Source organism: Podarcis raffonei, chromosome 11 (assembly GCF_027172205.1).
Source record: "Podarcis raffonei isolate rPodRaf1 chromosome 11, rPodRaf1.pri, whole genome shotgun sequence".
In the NCBI taxonomy this organism is placed as follows: domain Eukaryota; kingdom Metazoa; phylum Chordata; class Lepidosauria; order Squamata; family Lacertidae; genus Podarcis; species Podarcis raffonei.
The window spans coordinates 26631521-26659362 of record NC_070612.1 but is presented as its reverse complement, the minus strand read 5'-3'; the positions used below and the strand labels follow the sequence as shown (position 1 = coordinate 26659362).

Here is a 27842-nt window from a genome sequence, read left to right as displayed (position 1 = left end):
ACTAGCTCCATTAGTAAACAATCCGTTTTCAGGCATTCCTTTAAAAAGTGAGCAAAAAATAACTTCCCTCTAAAATACTTAATTTTATTAGTGATAGTACCAAAGATAACAAGTATACAATCTTTACTCTATGCTACTTACACATCATAAATATGACAGCTGTTGTTCCAAGACACAATCTTTCAGTCTTTCAAGACGCATATGAGATTTGTCATTCCTTTATTATCAGAATAAGCTGTTTGCCAGCCAACTTCATGTGGCTTAAACATAAAAAAAAGACTGTCCATACTTTACATGGTAAAGCATTCACTATAGTTTTAATGTACACAGAGGCCAAAAGGAGAGAGAAAAAACTTTTGACTATAACAAAAAACAATGGGCTATTAAAGCAGAGTCACAATCAATGGGCTTCATTTCCTTACAGCATGTTTTAATTTTTCCATTTACCATAAAAGGTTTACATTTGCATTAAGTGCAATTTAGAGAACACAAAATGAAAGCTAGTTTTTACTTGGCTTTTCCATCTCTTTCCTGTGAGGTAAGGCAATTTGATTGTGTTGTTATATTCAAAACACTTCTTGATTTTAGTGTAATCTTATCTTAGGGTACAACCTTTTGTTGTCAGTCTTACAACGCTGAAATGAATTCAGAGAGGAGTTGCATTTGTCAGGTGCTGTTCTCTTACAGGCTATTTTTCAACAAGTAAACAGGAATCTGTGTGGTTTTATGTCTTCTCCAGGGAGAACTTACACGTTGTCCCTGTCATGCTTCACAACTGGTGTTAGAAGATAACTATTTTAAAAGGGCACTTTTGACTTCGATACCCAGTCCACAAACCAGTTATGATATACGTTTACTTAGAACTGTTCAGTTCATCAGTTTGGCATACACTATAGTTAATTTATAGGATAACTGGATTGCAGACAGGGCCACGTCCACTATATGATGATCCTTGAATCTTGATTTCAGCTATGACCCTTTTTTCCATTTAAACGTATCTTCAATCTGTTATCAAATAACCACCAAGTACACACAAGGCTGACCTCTCAGATGCTTACCTACTATTGTGATAGAACCATCTAGAAGATAAAGGATTAGACAAAGAGGGAATTAAATAACATGTGATTCCTAGGAATCACTATTCTGTGTTTCAAAGAAGGCACTAAAGCATTAGCTTGTGCTCCCACATCCCAACTCAAAAACAAAACAATCTTGTCATGGGTATCTGTTCTGTTTGCAGGTGACTGGACACACTACAATATAGCTCAAAACGAAGCCAGTTGTTTGGAGATTACTACAGAGATGTGCTTATAGTTGGAAGAATGGAAATCTAGTATAAACATGGCCGTTCTTTCTAGAATCTGAACATTAGCATGCATTGATCAACTACTAGTAAGAGAAAGCTTTTAGTCTTATAAGGAAATTACTTAAAAATATAAAAAGAAAGCCACAAGCAACAAATTAAAGAATCTTCACTTGCCTTTGTGGGCATAAACACAATAACTGTAAAACTGTGTTAGGATAAAACTTGTCATCACTGTCATTTACAACAACAAGGGAAGCATGTGTGTATCTGCACCATTTTCAAGCACATTATCAAAACATATCACATTGAGTTTAGTTTAAAAACCCACAAAGCAAAACAAAAAATTTCAAACTACCAATATTTTAACAACTTTGAAAGCATACCCAGCAACTTTTGTGGGTAGTACAGATTACAGCTTTCCACTTATTTGTAACAGCTGTCAACCAGTCTTATCACTGAAATGCATGGATTCCTACAGATGATCAGATCCAATGCTGTTGGCTCTTGTTGCAGCAGATCCTACTGGTCAGTGCTGCTTCTTGCTCATCTTCAAGTTGACCAAACCACCCAAAGAACCCGGAGTGCTGCTAGCACAACACAACATGTCCGGTTGATTGCTTGGTAATTTTTATCCTCTTTTGGTGGGTTGTGGGGGAGGGGAGGAAAAGCTTTGTCTCTTTCCACAGTTGGGTCAGAGGTCCATTCAGTCCTCTACACATCTTCTGTTTTAACTGAGAGGTTTTCTTCATTTGGTTGGCAGTTCCCATTCTGTTGTAGTTTGACTTCTTCTGCAGGAGGTGTGTCTTCCTTTTCTACTTTGTCAATTTCAGAATTCTGGTTCTCTTTACTCAGATCTTTATCCTGCACAAAGTTTTAAAAAGCAAAAAAATGTAGAATAAAAAGACTGTAATAACGTTCTGATACATTTCAGATTAGTATATATCACTTTAGTTACAGCATTTTATTTTTGAAGATGCCCACTTGTTAAGAATAGATATGAGCAGCCAAATCTGTCTTCCCGATTAAAATATTACTGTCTGTGTATAAAAAATTGCACAACTACTTCTGCAGGCTCAATGAAGCCTCTTCCCCACCCCCATATGACATGGTGCTCCTCTAGTTTCAAAAGACTTTTTAAAGGCAGTTTGTGATACGGCATCAGGCATTGCTGACAGAGCGATGGTCAAAGCAAATCCTGGAGGATAAACAATACAATGGGAGAGAAACTAAAGGATAGCTTATTAGGACAAGAGGACCTATAGAATGTGGCCCTCAATCACTGAAATAGAGCTTGGGTTTTCTGACAGAAAGAGGAGAACAAGAAGAGAGTCCTAGGACCAAGGTCTAATATTAGAGACAGGAGTGTTGAGGTCTAGGCCAGCTCTGCAAGTCTGTGTTTCTGGAAATGATGGGCCTTTTAGTATCCTGAACTATCAGAAGGACCAGGAAGCTGAATCTTCCTGATCCACCAAAACTAGGATAAGGTTTCTCAGGGGGTCTTCTTTTCTCCAACCCCTGACTAGGAACTAGGTGAAGTAACCTCTGCATTTCTTTTGCTGAACTCCCAGAAAATACCTAGCTATACTCATACCTGCTTCTTTAATGTCACTTGCCATGAAGCCCTATGATGTGGAGTCACCCTACCACAAACACCATGGCAACAAACAAAAATCAGGTTCCACTAGGCATGTCCCAAAGTAGTTCTTTGTATCTCAGTTAGAAATCCCATGCCAGAACCTCAAGTTCAAATAAAGGATGGAAGCAAACTAGATCAGCTAATCATATTCCTAAACACCAGCACTAAGAGATCTTGTTCCGTAAGAGTTCTAGAGGGAGGGGGTTACTACTGAGAATACGCCAAGCCTAGTACGTGCAATTCTTGAGGCCTTGCAGTTCAATGTGTAACTTGACACTATTAAAAAGTATTTGTGTTCAAGCTAATGTGAAGTAATACAAAGTTTTATTTGTGGTTTTCGATCCACAGTGGCTCTTTCACACATTTAAGTGCTCACTGGATAACAAAGTGAGGACTTGCTTTGCTACTAAGAGCACTCCTGGTACTTTTGAAGTGGTGTAGGCATAGCTCATTTCTGTATTGAAGCAGAAACAGATGGGATTCTCCTGCTGAGGTAGTCCTCACCTGCTATACTTTGCGAATCTTGTGAACTGATTCCAGTTCTAAGAGGACAGGAGGCAAACAGCTCAGAGTGGAAAGTAACAGTGCGGGCCAATATAAATGATTTTGTTGCCTCTAACATGAAATGACACCGTGAATGTTCTCCTTATCATCTTGGATTTTGAAATAAGGAGGTCCAACAAGATGAACTGCTATAACTATAACAGTTATAGCAGTTCATCTTGTTGGACCTCCTTAACTATAACATCTATAATAACAACAACCCAGCCATGTGTTCTACACCACAAAGGTGCTTTATAAAAAAAGAGAGAAAAACATCATTCTGCAGGATTTCCCCAATTCATTAGAGCACTACAGATAATCTCAGAGTGATGGTCATGTTCTGTTGCCCTCGTCTGTAATATTTTAAAGATACCTTGAAGAAGGATCTCCACTAAGAGCCAGTCTTGGCATGTTGTTTCTCAGGAGCTGATAATGCATGTGGGCTGTTGGCACTTGACATTTTGCTCCAGGCAACCACTTTGTACCTTCCAGCTTCATACTGCTAAATGGCATGTGCACTGCTCTACTAAGTAGTCTACTTAGTCCTATTCACCAACTGCAGTGTAATTTACATTTTCTTCAGATTCCCCACATCTACCCAGCCTGTAGTGATGTTATTGGAGGTGCTAGGAACTTTAGAAGCAACCAATGATCACCAAACACCACCTTAGAGGAAACAGCATGAGGTATCCAAACAGTCAATGACAAGCATTCTTTTCCACACCTGTTTCTGGCTTGCTCACTCATTCACAGTGACTTACCTTCAAAGTTGTGGTTTTATCAGATTTCTCTTTAACATCCTTGTCTTTGCTACTCTTTTTCTTGGAGGTAGACCGCTCCCTTTCTCTTCTGTCATTACTCAGGTCTCTCTCCTTATCGGTCTTTTTGTCTTTCTTATTTCTGTTTTGAAAATAAGAATGAAGTAGCTGCAATTAAAAAGGTCATATATGCTCTGTTCCCATTCCCCTGCATGCATCTGCTGTATGCACATAGGGACACTTTCACACAAATGCTGAACATGCCACATGAAGGGGCAGAGGGGAGCAGCCAATAACATGGTCTGACATTCTACCATGGCAAGAAATTAGCCAAGTGAGACAAGCCAGAACCTTACTCCCAACACTGGCAGAATAGAGGGAGAGATGGTCCCTGGCTCATCCTTCATGCAAAATGTGGATTGCAACCTACTTGCTTATGTTTTGTACTTGCTGATTAAAGCAGAGAGCCAAAACAAGCTTAGAATCATAGAATTGTAGAATTGCCGAGTTAGAAGGGACCTGGGGGTCATCTAGTCCAACCCCCTGCAATGCAGGAATCTCAGCTAAAGCATCCAGGACAGATGGCCACCCAACCTCTGCTTTAAAACTTCCATGGAAGGGGAGTCCACAACCTCCCGAGGGAGACCGTTCCACTGTTGAACAGCTCTTACTGTCAGAAAGTTTTTTCTGATGTTTCTGTCTCCTTTCTCCAGCTTTATGCTGAATGGGGCCAATAATTCTGCAGTCTTAGCCATGAATTCGAAGTGCCCACTTCAAATACTGCTTCTGCCTCAAGATGCAGCAGGTGGCTTCAGGCAACTAACTAGTTTTCTTAGCCTCATTCCCCCAGCTGCAATACTGGGATAATCTTATTGCAATAATATTAATATTAATAATATTAATAAATACCCTGCCCATCTGGCTGGGTTTCCCAGGACAACACATGTAAGAAGATTTTGAACATGCAAGTGCTATAAAAATGTAAAATTAACTATCCAGCAGGAATGAACTGCTATTTTGTAAACTGCTTGATGCTTTCTCAGAAGTATAATGCAGTTTTTCCACATACTCAGCTCTACTGAAAGTAATTTTCCACTGACAAAGAAATCAAAAGTGCATCCATATTCCAGCTCATACAAATGGCAGTCTTAAAATTCACATCCCCTCTTTTCCTAATAATTTGAGTTTAAAATTTTATGCAGCACACTTCATTATAAGTATTTCCAGGATGCATGTGTGTGTGCCAACCCCAATTTCTCATCATTCTAGTAAAATGACCACCAATAGAGTGAGGCGTGCACTGGGGAGAGCCTGCAGTGTATACTGTAGGACCTTGCGTGATAGAGCTATACACTTACCTCCTTGGAGATGGAGATCGAGAGGATTTTCTTTTTGTAATTTTAGATGATCTTGGAGACTTTGAGGGACTTCGGCTCTTCCTCTTCCGTCTATCTCTGTAGGATTCAGTAATTAAAGATTAATGTTGGAAATTACAATTCACAAGTGGGAACTGTAACAAAATGTTGCAGTGTGGAGAGCTCCTGTTCACTGTTTTCAGCCAGCCAGCCATGCCTTCCCATTCTACCTCCTTTCTGCTTTCCCCCCTGACCCAATTGTCAGCATTCACTGGCCACTGGGCACACTCAGTTCACCCCACCTTAGGGGGATTTTCCATAAAGATTTTTTCCACTTCTGGAAACCTCAGGATTTCCCCTAAGCAGCCTTATATGCTCAGTGCGCAATCACACAAATTAAATGCATGCAAGGCAGAGGTCTCGTGAGAGTCTCTAGACCCCACACAAGAGCCTCCCAAGGGGGCAAGGGTCACTTAGCTTACTAGCTTCGGAAAGGTAGAAATGGGTCGTGTGGGAGCAGTGCAGAGGTTGTTCTCCCTGTGTATGATTTTGGCTTTATGTGCAAACCCCACACACCGCCTCCTAGAACATGAGCCTACTTCTTCTTTGCAATACTAAAGACATGATTTATTCTGATTTGAATATGTTTTCCCCCAAAAAAGTTTTTCATAAACAGAAGCAATAAATCTACAAAGCACGACAAAATTATAAGAAAAAAACTGGACCTGCTGGAACTTCGTGATCTTCTTGAGGAGCTGTAGCTTCTGGGGGGTGTCCTGGATCTCTTTTCTTTCTTCCTTTTTTCATCTCTCTCTTTTTCTTTCTCTCGTTCCCGCTCCTTATCTCGGTCTTTTGCCTTCTCTCCTTCCTTGTCCTTATCTTTTGGCTTCTCTGCTTCCTTCTCTTTTTCTTTTTCACTGCTTTTCTCCTCTGCTTTTTCTTTCTCTTGGTCTTGGTCCTTGTCCTCCTCTTTTCCTTTTAGCTGTTCTTTGCTATCCTTCTCCTTGTCTTCCTCCTTCTCAGTCTCTGTCTCTTTTTCCCTCCCTCTGACTTTGTCCAGATCCTCTGCCTTGTCTTTTTCTGTGTCTGACACTTTCTCCTTGTCTCTTTCTTTGTCCTTCTCTTGGTCTTTGTCCTTCTCCCGATCCTTGTCCTTATCTTTTGCACGATCTTTGGTTCTATCCTTGGTCTTCTCTTTGTCCCTCTCCCTCTCCCTGCCCCTTTCCTTCTCCCTGCCCCTGTCTTTATCCTTGTCTCGATCCTTCTCTTTTTCCTTCTCTCTGTCTCTTTCTCTACTAATCTTTTCCTTCTCTCTGATCCTCTCTTTGCTTTCCTTCCTCTTCTCCCTGTAAAATGAAAACATTAATTTAAACTGTGCAGCATTCATTACAACAAAGGACTAAAGTCAACTGCTGACACAAAAACCTCACACCTATATTATGTAAAAGAATTAATGTTTACTACCCCGCCTTCCCTCCTACCCCTACATCTTTTCTCCCCACCAACCAACATCAAAGTCTCATATTAAATGACTGATCCGTAGAAAGGACTTCATGATCTGATAATAGAGATGATGCATGTACCTTGTAATCCCTCCCAAAAAAAACCTTAATAAAAATAATTATAAAAAACAAAGAACTAAAGTCAACTACAGAGCTTCTTGCCACCCTCAAGCATACCTTCAGGATTGCAAAAGAGCATCTAGTAGAGTAGTAGTAAATCTAGTAAAGGAAGGGTAACACCTCCTGAATCTGTTTTATTTGCTTTTAGATTTTGATACCATTTTATTGGTTTGGGGGCTGAATTTTTGTTTTCATGGATATTGTTTTTATATTTTACACATTAAGTAGTTTAGAAATACTTTTAAGCAAGTAATAAGTAAATAATAAAAAGGAGATAAAATTAGAGCTATTTGTTATACTGAAGGAGTGAAAATGTTGGGATGCTACAAAACCACTATTTTATGGTGAGATTGTAACCCTACATCTAATGTTCAGGAAGTCGCCCAATACCTCATAAGGAACATAAAAGAAATAAATTAATCATAGGAATCTTACCGAGAAGGCGACCGGCTTCTTGATCTCAGCCTTTCTTTAGATTTTGAGCGTTTTTTGGGTGGAGTTTTGGATCTGCGCCTGTCCTTCTGGCTGGAGCGGGATCTGTCCCGTCTGTCCATCTGGCTGGAGACGGATCTCTCTCGTCTGTCCTTCTGGCTGGAGCGGGATCTGTCCCGCCTGTCCTTCTGGCTGGAGCGGGATCTGTCCCGTCTGTCCTTCTGGCTGGAGCGGGATCTATCACATCTGTCCTTTTGGCTGGAGCGGGATCTGTCGCGAGATCTACTCCTATAGCATGCAACAGCAAATGATAAATCCTATGGACTACGTTGTTTCACCAATCCCTATTATAAACCATACAAATTGTAATTTGCACTCCACTGTACAAAATAATATACAATTTTTCAAACATAATATTTAAAACGGGCATAAAATAGAGAATGTAAATCAAAATTAGCTTCCTAGCAAAAGGTAACTAAAACAAAATTGTTTGAGAAAGGCAATCAAACTGATAAAATAATGCAAACAAAGTGCCACCTCAAATTAGCATTACTTACAGAACTAAGATGTGGTGTAAGTATTCCATAATGAGGCCTCCTTCCCCCACTTTTTTCAGAGGGAGAAGAATCTCATGAAATTTGCTTCCATGCATACAAAGGTTTGCAGTTTGTATTAAATGACAACCCCTTCTTCGGATTGTGTGCAGACATTTACTATAACGTGCCCAAGATTTGGGGTGGGGGGCAGGGTGGGATATGGGAGACAGAAACACTGCATTTCAGTATTAAGGCTCATTCAAATGGTCCATATACCAAAGGAATACCCCCAAGAGATAAATCTCCTTCATCAGTAGTATTTATTTTTGGAAAGCTCCCTGAATATTTTAATGTGTGTCATCATCACCAAGCTATACAATGCACTGCAAAGGATTAAGCGAAGCTGTTGTTTGTGATCCAAGTGAGGTCCAGCAAGCTAAGAACTAAATGGGTATAAAATTACATTTGTGGCTCACCCAAAATGATTTTGTACAGGAAAATATTTATGAATGTATCTGCAAAACAATTTCACTGAACTTGCTCGGGTTCCTATTCAGTGCCATTATTTATTGCAATACTCATCTGATGCAATAGTGTGTGCATGCTAGAGATTTGAAGTGGAGCTAATGTTCTGTTGTACGTTTCCACAAACAAAAATTGTATTTCATTTATTTGCTTACATTTATATCCTGCCTTTCTTCTATCATGGAAGCAGCATAGATGTTGTTTTCAGGTGGTCAGCTATTCAGGCACTACCCATACCTGTTTGGCTTCAAACCACCCTGGTTGCTGGCTAGACTGTAAAGGCTACCCAACAGAAGTAACAAAGCTGTTCCACTGAGATATTTCAAACTGTTACCTACCTCATCCAATATACTGCTCAGCATGCTGATCAAATACTTATTCTGGTTTTCTTGCATTGTGTGATTTTAATATTTGTTATTGTATTGACCAGAAGAACAGAGAGATAAAACACATGAAAAAAACCATGTTCTCAGATCCAGTACTGCAACTGGGAAACTAGTGAATGGGACTGCACACTCTACACAGAAGGCCCATTTTAAATCGAGTACTTCCATTGCTTATTAGCATCATGGCACTCCTCTGTACTTAAGTGTATTAAACTTCCACTGAATAGTATGGCTGCCATCACAACAGATTTAGAATTGAGGTGGTAGTGGGTGTTTTTGCTTAAAAGAAAGGACCTGTAAACCGAAGAGGCAACAAGAACAAAACAATGTCGGATATTTAGATAAACAAAGACTGATGTAACAAAATGTAAAAATAATTCAGTATGACATAATTCGTACTAAACACCATCTGAATCTGAGATACTTAATTGCTGTATACTCCGGGGCAAAAATTAAGAGGAAACAGACCATTTGATTTGGGGGCTACCTCAGTTACCTAAAAACTCATGTTGCCATGATTTCCATCCTTGAACTTCAGAAGCATTGACACAGTATGTTAAGGGACAACTTCATGCATGTTTGGCTGACATTACAAGATCAGGGCTGTGGACCACTGGGAGCTGATTGGCACATGTGACAGAGTTGTGCCAAAGTCCATGAATTTTTGAAACAAGTGATTATAAAAATCAGGACACTTAATAGATAAAAATGTTATCCTAGACCTGAATTATGTATTTTGTATAATTTTTATAAAGGTAACGCAGATCTTATATGTAAGCAGTTAAATGTATAGTTACTGGTAGCTGCTTGACTAGTAATGGAAACAAGCTTCACGCTATACTCATTAATTCAAGAAAGTTATGTTCATTGTTATCTCAGAGAAACTGAGATATCTAAGCAGCTAAGGGTGGCACTGATCCTTCTGATTTCACCCCTACTGTGGGATTATATATTAAATATATGACATTGCAGTCACAGGAGTGGCAAATCCCTCCAAAATATAGTTTTATTGGGTGGCATTTTTTTTTTCTATTTCCTTCCTTGTATAATGTAAGATGTGTTTTTATAATTGTATCCATTTCAGTCACTTCTGATTTTTTTATTTTATTTTGACTTTATTATCAAATCTCCATTGTGCTGAACTCACATTATTTTGCTTGCGCCTTCTCTTCAAAACCCTAACAACTAGAAAAAATTGTGCTATACTGTGAGGCTAAAATTAAGGGGAAACAGCTCAGTTACCTAATAAACTCAAGACACTGAGATTTTCTCCCTCAAATGACAGAAGCACAGACAGCAGCGTCATATTTTGAGTGATGTGACATGTTAAGGATGGGGGAAAGGTGTTCTCTTAGCTTCCCATTAATTTTTGTAAAGGGCATAGCTGCCACTTTCTGTAAAAGCCCAATATGCAGAAGCAAAACCACTTATCTTTTTTCTGCCCCATTCTCAATAAAGGAAAGATGCTTTTAATTCTGCAAGTTGGGGTTTTGCAGAAAGCTATCACCTCCACAAACTTAACAGGCAGTGGAAGTGCGTGTGGATTCTCCCTCTTCCCAACTGGGTTTTTGGAGGAAGCAGCAGTGAGGCATCTTTTCAAGAGGCCAACTTCTAAGAGAGAACGCCTTCATTCTCCTCCCCAGAGAAGGAGAAAAGGAAACCCAAAAGCAGTTATTGGTGGAAGCACAGGGGTTCTTGGAAGAATGGATAGATTTTGTCCTCTGGATTCAGCAGGATTTACTTTGTAACCATTTCCGAAACTGTTTCACTACAGCTTCCATCTTGCCACGAAAAATAAGGAATTCAAATTCAAAACAGTTCTTCATTTCAACCATCCACAAATTGTATTAACGGCTTAAATTGAATTTCCTAAGAAACAGAGAAGGGGCAGGTCAACTGTTGCTTTCAGAGGATACATACGTGAGAATTTTACCTGCGTTTTGAGTGTGATCTTTTCCTTCGAGATTTTGAACTAGATCTGGATACTGAACGTGAATGGGAGCGCGACCGACCACCTTTCCTTTCACTGCTCTTTCCAGACTCTGAGAGAAAAAACGACTTTGCAGTGTAAGCTCAGAATATTTACAGATCCCAGCTAACAATCTGGCACAAGTGGAATGTACCACATATATTGCAAGGGGCCTACTCTCTGCACATCTTCCTTCTTTGCAAAAATCCTTCAGAAACATCCAAGAAAGTCATTGCATATATTCGTTGAGTGCAGCCATCCTGCAGCAGTACACATAAACCAGATAATTATAAACAGCTAGCTAAATAAGGAATGGGATTTATGTTGCCGCCACAATGCACAAGTTTAAAACATGTTTGGCAAAACTCACTTCAGAGAGAAACACAAATTCCAATAAAGCAGTTTGAAAAACTATGCAGAAACACACATAATAGCACTGTATTTTATTGCCAAAGCACTATTACAATTAAGGAGTTGATGCCTGAAAACCTAGTCCCCCTACAGAACGGTTTCAGTAATATGTGTTTTATAACCAATGACTAAATGAAGCAATAGATTGGGAATACGGATGACAAACATTAGTCAAAGTTATTCCACTGATAGATATATTTAATCCCAGTGATTTTCAGATCAGCTCAATCAGATGAACTCTGGCCAGCCAGGTCAGGAAACAATATTAACTGAATCTTCCCCTTAAGCAGTAATAGATATTTCTGGATTTGGAAGTTGATTTTTAAAAAAATAATAATAGCATACATCTTTTTAAAAACAAAGAACCCAACACATCTGATATGCAAGTGCCAGATACTTGTAAGGTAGGTAATGGAGCTGCATGTCAATCAGCGCTATTTGTTCTTTTTTAACTGGTTAAAATGTTACAATTAATAATAATAATTGGCAAGCTAAATATTTCAACATTCATTAGAAAATCATGTAACAGTCAGCTCTTGCCAGTGAGACCTCTTCTGAAACTGCTATCATAGAACATTGGGAGGAGTGCTCTCTATAAGCTAGGACTGCAAATGAGTTTGCTGAACTAGGAAGATTAGAGATGAACCAGATCTCTGTCTCCAACGCTCCCCTTTGCCAAAACTGCTAGAATCTTCTCATGCACTTGTCCAGTTTCAGAAGAGAGCTAACAAAGAAAGAAGTGGCTGCAATGAAGTTTCCTAATGAGTTCAGATATCACAGGAAACCAGTTTAAGAAACTGGGAATTTTTCTCTGAAGCTGAGTGTGCAAGGCAGTGGGGAAGAGAGAACAACTTCAGCTTGTTGCTTCATTCCCACTTCACCAAACCATGATTTGCTGAACCAGGAATGTTATTTGTGATATACAGAGAAAAGGTTGGGAGACTGGATGGGATTAGGTCACAGAAAAAAGGTAAGGAGGAATGTGAGCACAGTAGGTAGCAAGATGAAAGGAAAAGACTGAAGAAGAAGCAAGACACCTGGCAGGGGAGAAGGTGGAGGAGACAGGGAGTTAATGAAAGGAGGGGCCAACAAGGAAAAAAAACCCCATACATTTATGTTACGGTTAATAAAAAGGACTCCATTCAGCACTTTGACAATAGAAAGCAGTGCTACCCAGTGTATGAACAGTTCTATCTTCACGGTGTAAAGTGTAAAACCACTCAGACGCCATCAAAAACAGATGGGTCACAAAACAATGTTGTCCACTGGTTGTTGCTCAAGCTGGCCTTTCCCCTATATCTAAAAATAAATAATAAAAAGCTATTCTAAATATACACCAGTATTCATTGCAGCAGAGATACTTTCATCCTAGCAGTGGAGATAGTCGTATTGCAAGAAAGTAATAATATCCTACCTGGCTCAATGGCAGCAGATATAAAAGACTGGGCTTCCCGTACTCTCTTCATCACTTCTTCTAACTCCTTAGCAGCAGCTTGTGGTGTCATTTCAGGAGGCTTCACTATTGCATTATTGGAGTGATTTATTCTAAATTAAACAAGCAAACTCAATTCAGTTTATACGTCATTGCACATATGCACACGTAGTTGAACTAGACACACAGAAAAAATATGCACTTCACACCCAAATATTCATTTTATAGTGCAGTCAGCCACAGAACTGGGGACCAGCACAAGGCTCATATTCTTAAGTCCACAACTACTTTGGATTATACCTCGTCCCTGCAGGTAAGGGATGGTGGAAAATCTACCTTTATTTATGTTCTCTGTTAAACACCTGGGAAAAGAGACTTTCTCTTTCCTTTTCCTGTCAACTCCTTTTCTCATTAAGGCTCGTTGCTTTTTGAAGTCTATATGCAAGCTTTGTTCGTTTTAGTTTAAACTCCAGGTGCTGTATTATAGTCAAGTCACTTTAGAAATAACAAATGTTATTAAATACAGTATTATGCAAAAGAAATAAGTGTTTCGCTGGCTCCATGCAAAGGATATATGTATTTGATTTTGCAAAGTGCACCCATTTCAAAACACGGAAAAGAGCCGAAAGGGGATTACAACAGGAAACTACATTTTTGCACGTTTTGCTTTAATTTTGGCAGTTTTCTTCCAAATGCTTCAACTTAAACTTAAGATTTCTGTTTGAAATGCTGAATGCCAGACCACTTTTATCCTGCATTGTTGTTTCACCATTACTAAATAAATAAATAATTTCAACCTGTTTTAGTATTTTAGCTTTTGTATGTTTTAAAGTTTTAAAGTAGGGTTGTAAATTTTTCTTGATTCTGCTATTTTCTCTTTTGTAAACTGCTTTGAGGTTGGGTTTTGTTTTTTTTACAATCAAGTGTTGTATAAATTTTATAAATAAAAGCATTGGCTTGATGGCTCAATTTTTACTTGATTTTGCAAAACTTGCCTCTGATCTCTAGAGCTGGAGTTGCCCGTGGTCTTTATTTCAGGACAGGAACCAGTATGGAGCCTGGGGGTATTAAATTGCAAACAGGGTAGAGCTCACAGAGGATACCACTTGAACTGTTGTGGCACATGCCTCTGCTTGCACACAAGCAACAGCTAAAAAGAATAAGATCGCACTTTTTCTACCAAAGTACTAACGGCAAACAGATTAACAGGCTTTATCAGGTACTTGGTAAAGGGATTAAAGTACCATTGAAACGGCAACTTCTGCATGGCAAACCTTTCACACAGGTTCAGCAGATCTGTTTGCCAACATGAACACGATTTAGGTTTTAAGTAAAGACAGAGGGACCTTGCACAGAGTTAAATAAAAAAACGCATGCAAATATTGCTATGGAAATGCTATTCTGTGCTATATATATTTCAGTAGTTTCCTAAAACTGTGGCAGAGTTCTATAGGACAGGGTTGTAATTACACACAATATTCCTCCCAATTTATTTTGATAATATTTGTACAGTTTCTTACTTCAGCGGCCTATCTCCAAACACAACTCCATTAAAGGCAAGGGCTCTAGGAACAGAATTTTGGTCAGCAAACTCGACAAAAGCAAAACGTGTTGGTTGAGTCTCATCGCCTGCCATCCGCACAAACTTGACTTCTCCAACTTGCTTAAAAAACTCAAGAAGCTGATCTGCTGTAGTAGTCTTTAAAGAGAAAGAAAGAGGGCTCAGTCAAGTAACATCACGTGCATTCACTTATAAGCCTTTAACCCAGCCAAAATAGATACCCAAGTCCCAACTACAGTAACTGTAAACTCCTGAATGACCACTCCCCATACTGCATGGTCTGTCCATCTAATGCAGACTATAAACCAGGAAGAGCCAACATGGTGCCCTTGAAATATTTATTGAACTACAACTCCCATCAGTCTCAGACAGCATAGCCAATGGTCAGGTATGATGGGAGTTATAGTCCAACTACACCAGGAGGGGATCATACTGGCAACTTCTGGTATAGATCATCTGAGTGGGGCCTTGTGACCTGTGTGTTGTGCACAGCACCATACTATACAAGTTGGGAGGAAAAGTAATCATTTTCAAGCTCTTGGAGGCTGTATAGAGTCTGTAACTAACCTCTGTACACAGCATCAGGGAAAGGCTGATGCAGCAGGTGCTCTTTTAGTTTGCTCAAAATCAGAGCTATCAAGCCATGGAATATAAAGCTACACTTTCCATTAATGCAGGTGTGGGGAACCTTTGGCCTTTCTGGTATTGAACTACAGTTCCCATCATCCCTGGCCATTAGCCATGCTTGCTGGGGCTGATGAGAGCTGTAGTTCAGCAACACCTGGACGGCCAAAGGTTCCTCACACCTGAATTAATGCATCTACTGTAGCAAAGACATTTACCTGGGAATTCAAGTTTCCAACATATACAGTCCTCCTAATTTCATCAATCTTGGAAGGATCCACATTGCCCATAATGGGCGGCTGCGGTATGTCTCCAATGGCTGTAATATTATGATCCAACGCTGCTGCTGGTATCGCACCCAGTGGACCAAGAGAAATACCAATCTGAAAACAGAGGATAGTTTTTACAGAAATAAGTATGAAAAGTTTTCCTCCCACTGTGGACTGATTCAAATTAAATTCACCTCAAAATTTAGGACTGTTAGCACCAGCCCTAAAACCTGCTGTTTGATATGTGACCACAAACCATCTTGGCTGACCAGACCAGGTAAAAGGACACAACTGTGTAAAAAACTGTATACACTGTCACTAATATGTCTTAAGGAGTCCTCTTTTACGTTTACCAAAAGCATTATTGCATAATTACTTCAGTCCTCTTTCAATTCTAGAAAGTTTAGCACCCAGAAGATGGTAAATCTAAGAGTGCACAACAACACCTGGAGTCCATTTTAAAATTATTTTAATCTACAGATGCTGTAGCTTTAACATTATGCCAGCTTTCTCCCCCACCCAACTTTTTTTTATTTTTTGCATAACATTCAGCCTGACAAAGAGTTCTGGAGAACTCTAGATATTGCTCATTGTGTTGCGACATTCAGACTGGTCCTAATAATTTCAAATAACTGAATAATTTCAGATTCAAGACAATTACTGCAATCATTACAATGTAATGGAACATGCACCCAAAAGAACTGAATAGCCTGCATCCCCTTTAAGTAGAATTATTACATGGATCTCTACTTACTGAACTCACGGGTGGTGTTGGTATAGGAAGCAACCCTCCACCAGGAATCAGGCTTGTCATTGTAGGAGCAGGAGCCAAGAGGGAGAGGGCTTTGGCTTCATCTGGAATTTTACCTGAAGAAGCAAATATTTTTGTTACTAAAAGTAACGCCACCTCCCAAGTGTTATTTTTCTATTTTTATTTTTTTTACCAACACCCTTCAACTTAAAAATAGTAAAGAAAAAAAATCAATCTATGAGAGCCTTACAAAAAAGAAAATAATTCCAAGTTTTTCCTTTGCCCCTGCTCCACTAGGAACAACAAGTGAGCAAAACTAGCATTACCGGATTATTACTTTAAAAACTGAACAATGTAGACAATTATTTAACACTTTGAGCTATGGGTCACCTGTACTGGAAACTTAATGTTCATGAACCAAACGATATCAAGCATGGACGCTTTCGCAGGACGTTGTTTTCACGGTGATCGAAAGTTGTGTTACACATGACAACCGTTCGTGTTGGCTGCATCACTAATAGCACACAGAACATCAGATACAGAAAAGAAGAACATTTTTTAAAGTTTAATCCCCAGAAATGGCAAATAACCAAATCAGTCAAAAGGAAAAAAAAAGAGGAAACAGGAGTGTGCTAACCAAAATCAGCCCTTTTTGTCTGCTAAAATAGCTGAGTGAAAAATGTTACCAGATGACTGCCTTTTGTCAGTCCAGTACAACAACTCAAGCAAGACAAGAAACCTAGAACCGCACTGATTTTTAGCTTAGGTACTTCAACTACCCAGTTTCCTTAACATCCGGAGGTAGCAGGGCATTTAGCAAAATATTTGTTCAATCTCATTGGTCCAATGCAGACATAAGCATTTATGTCTGAGTGCCTAAACCATTGTTAAGCACTACACCTTCATCACGTAAACATAACTAAGGTAGTATGACTACCTGTCCGGCATCTTTATTTGTCAGGTGACAGTAAGTTCTGCTGATATCCCTATATATTTTCTCTGGAAGCATGGCTGACCCTCAGCAAAATAAACAATAATGTCACTATATGTTTGGGATCTTAACCCAACATTTAGTACTAATTATAATCAACCACTGCCTGCACTGGATTATTACTTAAAATGAACTTGACTAAAGTGTGCTTTAAATCTAACCCACTTAGTCTTTCCTTAAGATATCCTAAGAGCTGCTAAATATTGTGATTTCCATTTAAGCTTCAGCAACTTGAGTTTTAAAAGCCATAAAAAATTCTAACACACACAAACCAGAATTATTTGAAAAACTGACCAGAAATTATTACCTGCACGTGGCAAAGCACTCTGCCTAGAAGTCACCTTTGTCTGAACACTAAGTGTTACCCATCAAAGTAACAACAACCAACCTAAGCCACTGAGCCCTCAAATCAGCTGGTGTTTTAATGACATTTCCAAAGAGAGAGAGATAGACCCCTGCCCACTAACATCCTATCTGCCCCTCTCCTACTGCTACAGTCCTCAATTCCATAGACAATCAAAGACATAATATGGGGCAAATTTTCGAACTACTGCATTAACTTCTGGAAGGTTGCTACGCTTCAGAAAGTTTCTGGTGTTAGAAGCTGTCTGAAGACCTAAACTGTGATTTTCAACTTCCTTAGGCAATCTGAGTTTGTGAAGCATATAATTACAAAATAAACCAAAGCCAATACTAAGGCAGCAATAAAGCATTACAATTAAAATACTAATAGCTTCTTATCCAGATAGAGATAAATTATTCCTGATTTTTCTTGGGCAAGATACAAGGCCCATGTGTAAGAACCAAATTATGGTCTAAGACGTACACATGAATTAGCCAGTGTCTCTCGACTACAATAAAATTCAAGTACATCAGTGTTCTGATAGGTTGCTTCAAGATTAAGATAATACATGGATAAAAATCAATGGGAATAAATAAGACCACTTCCAAGCTTAAGTACTACAAGTAAAGCCTTTTTCAGACTTTACTAGAAATCAAAACTCATCATCAAAACTGAAACATCTATTTCTGATCAGAACAAAACTACTAAACGTAAACTAGAATCCAGAAAACTAGTTTCACACACAACTACAATTTCTCTGCAACAAAACTATTCTTTACCTAAAAAGTATCTTTTGTTCCTAACTATACATATATCTATACATTTCTCAGCTTAGTGATGAATGGAGTTAAAGTCTACAAAAAATAAAAACATATTTCAGTAGTTTCAATCTGCACAAAAGATATCCATATTTGTTGAAACTCCTTTCTATGTATAAAACACTAAGCATTGTCAATGGCTAAAATGACATTCTTAAAAGCAATGATATGAAGTGTGCACGCGCAGACGCAAACACACACACATACACACTTCGCATTCATTCAGAGCTAGACCATGTCATTTTAAACTGATTGATCACTATAATTATTTGTGTCAATTTACTTGCGTCAGTTTAAAACCTCTGGTGTCTTACCCTCACTTGAAGTAATCTTTATAGCTTAAAAAAAATAATTCAAGTGGCTTTAGAATAACTCTAAATTTTGGCTCGTTAGCAAAATCAGCAACTTCAGGAGGATCGATTTTTAACAATATAATTCCTTGGCTGCTTACACCAAATTCCCAGAAATTTCAAAATTCTTTATTGAAAAAGAGAACAATGAAAGAGATGACAATATCAATTTGTGCTCATCTCTACTTCAGAGAAATGTAACAGAAGAATGTTGGTATTTTTCTTGAGAGTTTTACACAGAAAATATTCAAACTTGACAATGAAAACACTTCTATGATGTGCCTCTGCTGTATCTAAGAGTATGCCATAAGCGTGAGCCAACTTAAGAGAAAAATTAGTCCTGCTTGCCGTCTTCCCATAGAATGCTACGGTAAAGAGAAGACAGTATATAAAACAAACACTGGTCAATACTTCACATTCAATTCACGATTGAGTGTTTTCCAGGCTTTCTCCTATTTTTTGAGAAATGAATTAAGAATATTAGTATTATTTATTTATTTTCAAAATAAATAATACGACAGCCAATTAAACAGGCCAGGTATAGGTATTGAAAAAACAATGTCCCCCCCGTTCACATACTCACCCAACCATGTGGAAGCATTTTCCTCACAGAGCTCTCTCATATGGTTTCAGCATTCATATACATACTGCCACCAAGAACACAGTGGGAAAGTGGCTCCCAAACAACTCAGTGAACATGTGAAGGGAGCCATTATCTTTTTAGATATGGGAAACCAACTTGCTATGGTTGCTTAGTAAGAGAGCTTCTGGGAAGGGAGGGGGAAGTATTTTCAGAGGATAGTCTTCAGATAATATGAGCCAATGGAAACAAATGGATCACTTCACTTTTCAAATAATCCAATTCTAGCCAGATTTACTCAGAAGTAATTCCTATTAATTTTATTCATCTTTTATTTCTAACTATGCATGTTTAGGATTGTATCTACAATCTAACTACAAAGTCTAAACTCTGGAATTTTTGGTTGATCTATGAACAATTTCATAGGGTCAAGTTTAAAATGAATCATGAACTCTTATAACAGAACACCATTTTTACAGAACTGAAGAACCAGCTCACAGGTAGAAATGAAAGAATTAAAGCAAAAAAGGGACAAAATTAACAAAAAGAAGAGAAAAGAAAGCAAAATAAAATAATAAAAACAGAGACAGGGCGTCCATCTTCTGCAGGCCAGACTCCGCTCTCATTCCCCCATGAAGTTGTCACTTGGCGGCAGGTTTAGTGGCATGGCAAACAATGCCTAACTCAGGCAAGTGTAACAGGTCTGCCTTGGCCAGTCTAGTCATCTAATAATGCACAAATATCACACAGAGAAAACATACAAAACCAAATTAATAGTCAAAATCCATCTTCCAGAAAATGTGGACATAAAAAAGTTCAGAATGATGGTTAAAAGTGGCATCTCTGATACATTTCAATATTGGCCTCTCAAACCAGAACAAGTTTTTTCGAGAGATTTCAGTTGTACACACAATGGAAAGGGGCCACATCTTGACAATGTAATGATGTTTTGTTTGTTTTTTTTGCCAAAGTCACAATGTTGGTTAGTAATGTGAATAGTGGTGAAGTGTGTTTGTGTTACACATTGAACACCAGTTTAATGCCCAGTGCGGGCCTTCAGAGGAGAGTAATTTCTGACAGACAGAATAGAAGTTTTTTTTTTTTAAAGCTGTTGAATTCCTTCTCTTTAACCCCAACCCCCAATATCCTTCTATGCCAGGTTTCTAGACAATTATCATTCCCGCAAGAAAATTGTTATGCAACATCTGGATTTTCCAAGAGAGACCAGCCACTAGTAGGCAAGCGTAGATAAAACATAGCACATTATACCAGTGCTCTTATAGTCCGCTCCTTTTCCCCATTTGGTCGAAGGTAAATTCAAAGAAGATGTCCATGAAGTTTTAACCATTGCCCAGACTATGCATTTTCTAACTAAAACCATTTGTAATTCTTATTAATAGTTTAAAAAACACATCATTAGAGAACTATGTTGAGATGTTCCTCTTCAGAAAATGACATCTTTGAAATTCCTTGCCTGCATGGACTACCAGTCCTAATTAGGGATGAAATCCTCTGCAAGCTTACCTGAAAGTAAGCCACCTTGAACTCTTTGAGTATAGTTGAGTAGGATTGCACTGTAAGTGCTATTTAAGAAGCTGTACAAGCAGCAATTTTTAAGGTAGTTTACACTGTCAGGATAGATGTCCATTACTTAACATGTTCTTTATTTTCATTTACAGGTTTAAACTGTACCCAAACACAGCATTAATGATCAGCACTGTGTATATATGTATTTATTCTATTTATTATTGACTCTAGATATTTCATTATGACATCGTGTCTCTCCTGCAAGTCACCTTTGGGTATAAACTTGCTTGCATTAAACATTGTGTAAGCTCTGTGTAAGAATGCAAACAAGTTTGTGTGTTATTTTATTGCACATAACCCTGTCTTCCAACAACTTATCAGCAGAAATAACAGGGTAGAGGAGCACCACCAAGCCCCCTGGAGTAGTCGGGTACAAGGAAACAAAAGGAAAAAGGATCTTCTTTTTTATAGTCCCCAGGGTAGCCCTTCCTCACCAGCCACTTTCCAGCTGGAGGGTTGATTTTATTACCTTTACCAGTTGGAAATAGTTATCTCATGTGCTTAGCTATTCTTCTCTCATGGGAGTTACAAGAGAGCAGAAGAAAGACCATGAAAGAGGGGTAGCATAGGACACTCACTTGTTCTTAGTATAGTAATAGTGTTGTTATCAGATAGGCAAGTATAAAATATAAAAACTGTTCTTCTCCATGCCCAAAGTATCAGTCCCAAAACAAAGAAGAATAACAATCTCAGATGAAGGTAGGTAACCTTCAAATACTCTCTTGACTTTAGAAATTTGGTTTTAGTTTGGTGAAACTATTCCAATACGAGGGTAGAGAACCTGTGGCTCCCCAGATGCTGTTGGACTAAAGCCATGCTGTCTGAGTCTGAGGCCCCCCACAATAATCCTAGCTATATCACTATAGAGTCAGGGTATACCAGAAATGGCATAAAACAGTGCTTTGGTGCGTTTCCTGTCAGCATATCAGTGAGGCCAAGAGGTCTTGCTGTCTGGGCAGCCCAGGACATCCAAACATACTGCCCAGGCTTGCACCCAAGGGAGGTCACTTTGGTGCTGCTAATACAGCGGTTTTACTTCACCCCGGAGGTGCACTCCACTGTCTCTCCAGACAGACGGATGCCAACAAGTGGTGCCATTCCTGTCCCTGAATAAACCATGCTAAGAACCAACTCAGAGCCACAAATGAAAACTACTGAAAACTAAAACAAAGGGCATAACTGATTGGTTAATGATACTTTTAAGGCGTTACAATTGACCGCTGAAAATTTTGTTCTAATGTATCCTACTCCAGAAATGCATGTATTCCTGCTTTGCCAGAGGGAAGAAGAGAGGTTTTGTTTCTCGGAACATATATACTAAGAATAGAACTGTAGTGTCATGCACACTTTATACTAAAACTCCATACTGGATGGTATGGGCAGTATCCAACTAACTCTTTTCACCAGCACAAAGATTTCTGCTTGCGTAACGTAACTTCCTCCCCACATGTATCCAGTGCCCTCTCCAAATCTGCCCTGGAGGGGTGGAGAAATAGATTTAGGGAGCATGGCGGGCAGGTGATTAGAAAGTCAGTTGCACAAGTCATCTACCTTGCTGTGATGGATCAACTTAGTTAGATACTGCCCTACATGTGAACATTACCCAGTCCTAAAGCAAAGATTTAACAAATTAGTTATATTTTAACAAAATGTATGGAACATCATTTAAGTTTAAGTGCAGAAAGGGAAATGGTAAATAAAGAACACAGAAACCCAACTCTCAAACAGAAACCCCCATGATAACTCTTTGATTTTTTGTGCTTTTAGCACATATTACATTTCCACAATCAGAAGAGCCGTATATCAATATTTCTAAAGAAAATTCTGAGGTCCACAGAAAGGCACTCTCCAGGCTGCAGAAAGCCATGTCAGTGGTGCTCCACAACTTCAAACAATCTTGCTAGAAGACCTGACACTCAAGCCTGTGATGTGGCACAGAAGCACTTTTTCTACTGCATTTGAGATTATGTCACCAAAGTCATATTAATTTATCATAATAAAACATTTCAATTAGCAATGTAACTGGGTAATGATAATGTAACATAGTTATGAATGTAAGAAAAAAGACTGCAGGTTTTATTAATTCTGAAAATACCCAAGAATTCTTGAAAACTGTTCAGGATAGAGAGCAGAAATAAATTTCAATAAATGTATTCCCTTTCTCTGTTATAGGAAAGTTCTACTACAAGGATACGTTTATATATCTGCACTGTTTTTATTTGTTTTGGAATTGAAACCCTAAAGCTTAGTACCAAAATGTCCGCAATAAATATTTGATACATGTTCTGAACGCATAGGAATGGATTCAACTAAGCGGTCCTGATAGCAGACAACAGCACAAGCATTTCCACTAGTGCAATGGGCCTCTCCCCCTCCCCCGCCACAATGTATGCACCTGAAATTGGCTTGGGGGTTTGGGGAGAATCCCCGAACAGTGCACTAGGCACAGAAATGCTTGTGCTCACAAAGCAATATTCTTGGTACTAGGTTAAATTCCTCCCATACTCTAAGCCTGTAAGTATCTTGAGTTAATGACCTCCATTCTTGGCTCACAAGACCACCTTTAGAATTTTGTTTTATTTTCTCCCTTTCATTTCCCTTCTGTTCACTAGCCAAGATCACCTTTGAACTTCTACCTGAACAATAGGAGTTAATTGCACCTGTGGATCTTGGCTGATGCTTCTGAGACACTTCCTTTCTACCAACTAGGTTCTGCTGGAACAACTCCCTATCTCTGTCCCTTCCCACATGTGCAAGGTATTCTGACGGAATTTTGTCCTCTCTAAACTATGACTAGAGAACTGGAATTCAGATATATACCTATGCAACTAACAGACCCAAAGCTATTACTGGCTCTATCATTTATTATCTGAGCAGCTGAAACCATCCTTAACATTACATGGTGATTTGCTACACAATTGTGAAAGCACCATAAAGGCATACTTACGATCACATTAAAGCTAGAGAACCACCCAGTTATTCACTAACAACTCAAACTTAGGAATGCATTACTAATGAGTCATTAGGATGGGATATACCATTACTCAAATTAAGCCCACCCAAGTAATTCACTACAATTGTTTTTGAATCCTGAGAATCCTAGCTTACAACCAAAATAAGAAAGTAGGGTCTAGCTCCTACTGTATCAGAGATGTGTGAATATGTGATTGGAATTTTCTGATGTAGTTTCACTTCCATCTGTGTTGCCCATTCCTTTTCACACAGATGGCTAGGACAATTTTAGGATGAAGTTGTCAGTGTGCAGTTTTAGTGAAAGAAGCAAATGTTCATCCTTGCAAAAGATAAATGAAACATGACCACATTTCATAAGAGAAAATGCCCACACATTTCAAACCTAATGCAAAATATATTTTTAAATTCCATACAAATTTTAAAAAGAAAGTGTCTTCCTTCCTACCAAATTCGCTTTTATTACAAGAAAAGCAAGATAAGTAATAGCTTCAACGCCTTCCCAGTTGCTGAAAAAACACAAGCAACAAATTGACAGAACAGAGACTATCAAAACAAAGGTATAATCTGAAATACCAACCTTCAGCGCAGGGCACAACTATCAGAGCTCTGTCAATAAAAACCGTGTTTGTTAGATGCTGGGCCACACCAACACTTGAAGATTCCCGAAACTTAATATAACATACTTTGGAGGAAAAAGCAAGTGGTGCGTTGCTGCAAGAAAAAGAAAACCAATTAGATGCTGTAGTTTTGATCTATTTTTGCTAGTCTTATGCAACTATAAATATTAATGCAAATGTAATTCTATAAATTACAGACCTACAGAACATGAAAACTGAAATATGTTTTCCACATAGTATCAGATTACTTTAGGCCGGTACAACTATAACTCTAACTTATCCATTAACTACAGTTAAGGGATCAGGATGTAAAACTGCACTATATCCACCTACAGGTTCTCTAGTTCATGTGAGCATGTTTCACAAATGCACACACAAACCCTTTACCATGGTTAGGAATGAACACTGAGCAGCCTTAATCATGGTAAAAAAAACCCTGAATTCAGTTTTTAGAATCTGAATTACTATACCCAGCTTCTTAATCACAATTAACAATCAAGCTCATGTTGTATCTGCATTAGTCTTTACTTTTTAATACAGAATATAAATAAAACTCTTTTCCTAAAAATAATTCAAATACTAGCAAAGAAACATTCTGTCACCAGCAGTAAGGTTCTTGTTTAATTTCGAGTACTGTATTTTTTGCTCTATAAGACTCACTTTTCCCCTCCTAAAAAGCAAGGGGAAATTTGTGTGCGTCTTATGGAGCGAATGCAGGCTGCGCATCTATCACAGAAGCCAGAACAGCAAGAGGGATTGCTGCTTTCACTGCGCAGCGATCCCTCTTGCTGTTCTGGCTTCTGAGATTCAGAATATTTTTTTTCTTGTTTTCCTTCTCCAAAAACGAGGTGCATCTTGTGGTCTGGTGCATCTTATAGAGCGAAAAATACGGTAACTAAAATATTTTAACAGCATTCTGTAAATGACCGATGCTACAGTTAAATGAAATAAAATTGTACATTAGGCAAACTTCTGCATGTGCTTTAAGATCTTCAGTTAAGATTTTTAAGAAATGGTGGAACACTTTTATAGCTGGTATCCTTCTGGAAATACAGCCAATTCCTTTAAGAAGAAGTCTCTACCATCCATTTGATGCTGAATCTGCACACTCATTTTTAATCACCCTGGCATAAACTCTACAAAATATCATGGGGACATTTTAATATTTCAGTATTTGTCAAATGCAGCCACTTCATTCTGCACAAGTTGACACCTTGAACTCTTCGGGCAGTCGGCTCTCCCATGAGCTTAAATTAATAGAACTAACCTAGGATTGTATAACATTGTCTGATAATATGCTGATTAAGTCTGCGAAGACTAGATCTTAAGGAGTATGTTTGAAGAGTGCAGGTGAACAGCATCAATTTATTTATGATTGTAAAATCCCAAAAAATCTGTGAAGAGCTAGAAAGGATCTCTCCAAAATAGGTAACAGGAAACAGAATGGCAGAAGAGATTCAATATCAGTAAGAGAGAAGTGGTGCACAATAAGACAAGTCCCTGGTTGCACATCAAAAACAATGGCTTCCCATTACTTCTAGGCTGTTTGTGTATTTTAAGCCATATTTTAATTAACTGTTTGTTTGTTGTTATTGTTGTTTTTATTACGTTTTATTGTAATTCATATTTGGTGTTAGCCGCCCTGAGCCCAGCCCTGGCCGGCGTATGAATAAATTATTATTATTATTATTCCCAGCAAGCACAAGGTGGAAGCACTAATACCAATTAAAAGTTTATTCTGCTAACATCCCATTCATATTTACATATTTGAGTAGTCCCAAATCTCTGCCATTTACAAGTGCTTGAGGGAAAGGGAGGGGAGGCAGAAAATATAAAATCACTAAGTAAAATAAACGAAACTTTCCCTCATGCCTTGTTAAGAAATATGGTCTACTGTGCATCCCTTACAATCCCATCCTATGCGTACTTATTGGAAACTTATAATGTAAGCACCATTAATTTCAATTATATATTTTCCCAAGCTGCATGCAAAGGATTGCACTTTACACGGAAGCAAGCGATGTTGACGTGAATAAGGCTTACTCCCGAGTAACTAGTCACTAGCCTAGCCTTGGATGCAACGCAGTGCAAGGAACGAGATTCGGGGGAAAGGAAAGCAGGATCCCCAAGGAGCCAGATTTCTCCTACATGGCGTCTTTGCTAAATGCAACGCCGAGGAGAGCCTCGAGGGAGCACGAAAATCGGCTTAGGCCTCTAGGGAGCCCGCATTTCGCCTCCGCTACCGCGGCCTTTCCCAGAACCATCACCCAGAGAAAAGGAGAGAAACGCTGAAGGACTGCGGCTGAGGAGAAACTGGCAGGTTTTTTTGGGGGGGGAAAACAGTCACTGGCCGCCATCTTAATTACGGGCAGCTTCTCCTTCTCGTAGAACAGATGCTGCCCAATGACGCAACCACTATGAAGGGAGACACTCGGCACCCGAAAGCAAGATGGCGGGCGCGGCATCCGGTCCGTTTCTCGCTCTCCCCTTGCCTCAAGGATTGTCATTCCCGCCATTCTCTATGGCCCCGAGGGCCCTGCTCGGGCCTCAACTTACTCCGGAGGGTAGAGACGCAACTCCTCGATGTCACCTAAGAAACCGAAGAGCGTTCGCATCTGCTCGCTAGTGACCGCCGATGATAAATTGGTGACTTGGATAACCGAAGTAGGGGTCAAAGGGAAGCCGAGAGGCACCCCGATGCCGCCGCTGTTCATCATGATGGCGGCAAGTTTGCTGTCTCGGCCGAACTAACGCACACAGGCGAGGAGACGGAAGCCACCACCGAGAAAGAAACGGCGGAGCTTCCTAGAGCGTCCGCACTCGCGCAACTTCCGAGAGAACGCGGCGGCGCCCTGGCGTTGAGGCGGCCCGTTGTTCGTCTCCTCTATGCGGCTTTTAGCTAAGAAACGGAGGGCTTTTTTCTTATTGTTGAGGCAGTGCAGCACCTGAGAGACGGGCAGGGGGTGGGCGGACAAAAAATGTCAAAGCATATGGAATAAACAATCCCTAAATTGCACTCTGCGCAGTGCCTCCTGCCCATTCCCTCTCTAGTATCCACATGCACCACAGTTGACGCATTAGAAACCTCAGGTAGCAGAATATATTTCCCTGTTAGGTGAGGTAAAAATTTTGCATATCCCACCCTCCACCCCCGTATTAAAAATCAAAATAAATGTTTTGTACAAAAAATGCCACAACAGGGAGAAGTTTCATAGATGGATGGGGAGAGAATGGATGAGAGATCAGGCTCTCCAAATTATGCTGGACTCAACATCCCTGACCATTTTCCATGCTGGATGGGGGCTGATGGGAACAGGCGTTCAACAACATCTGGAAGGCCACAGGTTTCTCACTCCTGTCTAGATTTAGTGTTTTCAAAAATGGACAAACGGCCCTTACTACTGATTTGCTGCAGTAATCCCAGGTGCATCCTGCACCTTGCATCCACTTATGGCTAAATCAATTAT

General features: G+C 39.2%; 1 protein-coding gene across 4 annotated transcripts; it reads right to left on the bottom strand.

The window, feature by feature from the left end:
* Positions 1-63: 63 nt before the first annotated feature.
* On the bottom strand, positions 64-27140 carry SREK1 (splicing regulatory glutamic acid and lysine rich protein 1). 4 transcript variants are annotated; one of them, XM_053409275.1, is made up of 13 exons: positions 26932-27140; positions 24336-24469; positions 16120-16232; positions 15315-15479; positions 14432-14610; positions 13907-13969; positions 12894-13024; positions 11033-11141; positions 7656-7940; positions 6324-6944; positions 5602-5697; positions 4247-4385; positions 64-2167 (listed from the first exon to the last, which is right to left on the bottom strand). In XM_053409275.1, the coding sequence occupies exons 1-13, from the start codon at positions 27090-27092 to the stop codon at positions 2018-2020; spliced, it is 2346 nt and encodes a 781-aa protein (XP_053265250.1). In that variant the 5' UTR covers positions 27093-27140; the 3' UTR covers positions 64-2017. The 4 variants fall into 4 exon arrangements, with proteins under 4 accessions (XP_053265250.1, XP_053265252.1, XP_053265251.1 ...); XM_053409277.1 differs by lacking the exon at positions 15315-15479; XM_053409276.1 differs by lacking the exon at positions 13907-13969 and having other exon boundaries at positions 26932-27139.
* Between the last annotated feature and the right edge of the window lie 702 nt (positions 27141-27842).